Below are 3,159 nucleotides of genomic sequence, written 5' to 3' on the forward strand. Positions count from 1 at the left end.
CATCTGCTATGATCGCTGACGCCCCGGTGCGATCGACGATCATTGCTGCAAAGATGTCGTCGTCGCCGTTGTCGTGCAGATACGACGCTCCAGTGGACCTCGAGACCGCGCCGTCATACTTTCGAATGATGCCATCGAGAGCCAACTAGGGCGGTTCACGCGAGACAAATCATTGATGTCAGTGGAAAGGCTCACGGCGTCGACAAGGAAATGGATACGTTTGGCCTCGGATACACCACCGCGACAGCAGCGCTTTACGCTACCCTTGAAATTTTCGTTGAGTCCTCGTTCTCACTCTCTCGGGCTTCTTTTCGACTACCTTTGCTCTTTCATCTATACCGGCCGGTTTAGGGATGCACCAAGTTTACTGTCTGGAAGGCAGGTGGCATGCTCTGGGTTTGTGAAAGATAGAAGGCCTGGAAAAGAATTTTGATCTATCTCTCAATCAGCGTTGCATTGAAGGAACGCAAAGTACCACGTTTTCATGTATAGAATAGGCACTTGTGTGTCGATAACTCAGTCCCCATCTGATCTTTCTATAATCAACTTGTATTCCACCAACTCTGTCACTCTTCTCTGTTGCGGAAACACTTAGTAACAACTCGAAGCTTTTGGGGAGAGGTGGGTTTGGGGGTAGGGGGGTTGGCTTTATAGGCCAGCATGTTAGGCGAACATGCATTACTCGGCAGAAGTGACTCAACTCATAGTATATGCACACTTTAGACTTCACCCTTTACCGACGTTACAAGCGATTAGTCCAAGACTTCACGAGAACGATTCTTTTGTTCACTGCTTGCGTCCAAGCATCCGCACATTTATAAACCCCACTGCTGTTTCGAGTTCTTCCAGTTTCGACTCTCCATCGACACCCAGCCCGACAGACTAAACCTGCCTCGAGTACGCAGCATGGCTTCGAATTCGGATGCATCGGGACTCGGTACAACAAACCGCTATCGACACGAGATCCATACCCATCTTCTGGTCTGGGGTCCTCTCGCTCTCTTCTGGCTTATCCTCAACTGCGTGCGTTACGCGTATGCGCCTCAGTTCGCGGGTTGCGTTTGGTCCTTTCCAGCTGTGCTCGAGGATGTCACTTCGGAGTGCCCCATCGGCGCTTTCCTCGAACAACCGCGCCCGTACATCTACGCCGCTCTGATCTCAACGGTGCTCCTTTCTACGATTCTATATCGTCGCCACCCAGAGAAGCTCAAGCGTGTTACGTTCTACATTCACTTCGTCATCACGTTGGCCATCTACTGCCTCACTTCCTTCTTTGGATACACCACCTATGTCGATGCACCCGCTTATTACTTCCTTCCTTTTTGCTGGAACTCACCGGCTAGGCCACTGTGGCTGTGGTGGTTGGTGGAGAGTATGTGGTGGTGGGTCTCATACTTAGGAACATATGACGACTACAATTTCCGTCCGGTAAGTGGTCTTTACATTTTGGTCCTTCGATGATTCACTGATGCATCCAGGAATCCCGCACCATTGTCGACAAGATAGGCACACGTCTATGGACTTTCACGTCCAATACGGATGACTTCCCTGAGGTATATGACGATCTTCTCCAGTACATGCCCTACTTCCGGCCGTGGCAAGATATCGCGACTCGTCTTTCGTACATTCACGTTGTGGATAACTCAATGCGCATCGCATGGATGAGGTGGAAATCCGGTGTCCTATCAACGAACGTCAGCAACTCGGAAATTCTTACTTTGATCCTGTTTTTCGTCCTGGGTATCTATACGTACGCGAGGATGAAATCGCATGTGATCTTCATCGAGGACAAAGAAATGAGTTTTGGGATCGAGGGCGACAGCGCACCGTTGTAAGTCATAACTATAGCCCCCTGCACCCCTTTTTCTGAGGCACTGACTTCTTTTTAGCTCAGAGAAGTCTATCACGAAGGGCCTCTTTTCCTTGTGTCACCGAAATGAGGAATTCCACAGCCCGTTCGACCGCCAAATCACCACGACCTATCTGTTGGTTCAGATCTCGTCGCTTCTTGCTCGCTTCCAGTACGGCCTGTGCCCTGCGATACTTATATTTATCTTCATTGGGACTTTCTTTACCCCACTCTGGGTGCATATCCTCTCCGGCGATCCGTATATGAACAAGAAACAATGGGAGGAATCGAAATTCTACACGTCTTCTTGCAGCAATTGCGGACGGGAGGTGCAAAAAGAACATCTGAGGCTGATACCACCATACAGCTTTTAGCTTGAAATCATTGAATTGACCTAGCTTCTTGAAAGCTATGCAACTATTCTACATTTCTTCCTGCAGGGCAGATAAAGGAAAACCACGCGAAGTGATAAAAAAACCTCCCTCTTTTTGCCTTTGTTATTTAAATTTAAAGCTACATTATGTAAGGAGCGGGTCGCTACCCCTTATTATGTTAATCTGCATGTCTATCTTTGCCTTTTTAAAGAAGGATCCTTATCTAGCAACGAAAATTCTACAGCGTTAAAGGCGAAAGTTAAGAGAGGAGCAGGATTCGAACCTACGCTTGCTGCGGCGACGGTGACAAAGTCTCCATCGAGCAAGCCGCAGGTGTAGCCGCCAACCATCTACACCATCCTCCCACCACCATACAGCGTATAACGAGGATCGAAACAACATGCTTGGTGAGAGAGCGGTCTTAACAAACAGTAGAGTTAATGCGACCTTGAAAAGGGCGGTATACACTACTGCTGATGCTTTCAAATTATCGGTTACTTTAGTTGGCTAGGTAGTTGCGTTTCTTCATACACGGAAATAGGCTGTCCGCAGCAAACATCGACAACTCGGAAATTGTCACTGGCATCATCGTCTTCCAGATGTCGTTCTAGGCTAGGTTAGAAAATGAAACAGTCGAGTTATAAATTTTCATGGATGCACAATGTAGAAATACAGAATGAAAACTTAAGCTAATAATCGTGATTCTGTTATATCCATGGTATTAACAATGTAACAAGGCCGACCGTAGCAAAAGAGAGAAATAAATTTAAAGGAACGTGATACGAAGAGTGTCTACGTAAATGCGGGCAAAAGTCTGTTAGAAAAGAGATAGCCGAACGTATCTTTAAAAGGTAGAGTGATTCAAGAGAATGGTTAGCTGCGGTTTGCGCACCTCGTTCGCTCGTTCAACGTCGAAACAGCATACATCCGCTGTGT

At 47.5% G+C, this 3,159-nt stretch overlaps 2 protein-coding genes across 2 annotated transcripts; one reads left to right on the forward strand and one right to left on the reverse strand.

Moving 5' to 3' along the window:
* Positions 1 to 906: 906 nt before the first annotated feature.
* BU26DRAFT_507232 (uncharacterized protein) lies at positions 907 to 2,223 on the forward strand (the record flags this gene model as incomplete). The annotated part of the gene is made up of 3 exons (XM_033826984.1): positions 907 to 1,428; positions 1,479 to 1,831; positions 1,890 to 2,223. The coding sequence occupies 3 exons, from the start codon at positions 907 to 909 to the stop codon at positions 2,221 to 2,223; spliced, it is 1,209 nt and encodes a 402-aa protein (XP_033681673.1).
* Positions 2,224 to 2,355: 132 nt separating this feature from the next.
* BU26DRAFT_521113 (uncharacterized protein) lies at positions 2,356 to 2,590 on the reverse strand. The gene has a single exon (XM_033829455.1). It carries the CDS (start codon positions 2,571 to 2,573, stop codon positions 2,415 to 2,417), a length of 159 nt encoding a protein of 52 aa, XP_033681674.1. The 5' UTR covers positions 2,574 to 2,590; the 3' UTR covers positions 2,356 to 2,414.
* Between the last annotated feature and the right edge of the window lie 569 nt (positions 2,591 to 3,159).

This window comes from Trematosphaeria pertusa (assembly GCF_010094035.1).
Source record: "Trematosphaeria pertusa strain CBS 122368 unplaced genomic scaffold BU26scaffold_10, whole genome shotgun sequence".
Taxonomy (NCBI): domain Eukaryota; kingdom Fungi; phylum Ascomycota; class Dothideomycetes; order Pleosporales; family Trematosphaeriaceae; genus Trematosphaeria; species Trematosphaeria pertusa.

What these genes read in the sequence shown, in the direction of transcription:
- BU26DRAFT_521113 (XM_033829455.1), bottom strand. Translation starts at nt 2,573, where the DNA reads ATGGTTGGCGGCTACACCTGCGGCTTGCTCGATGGAGACTTTGTCACC.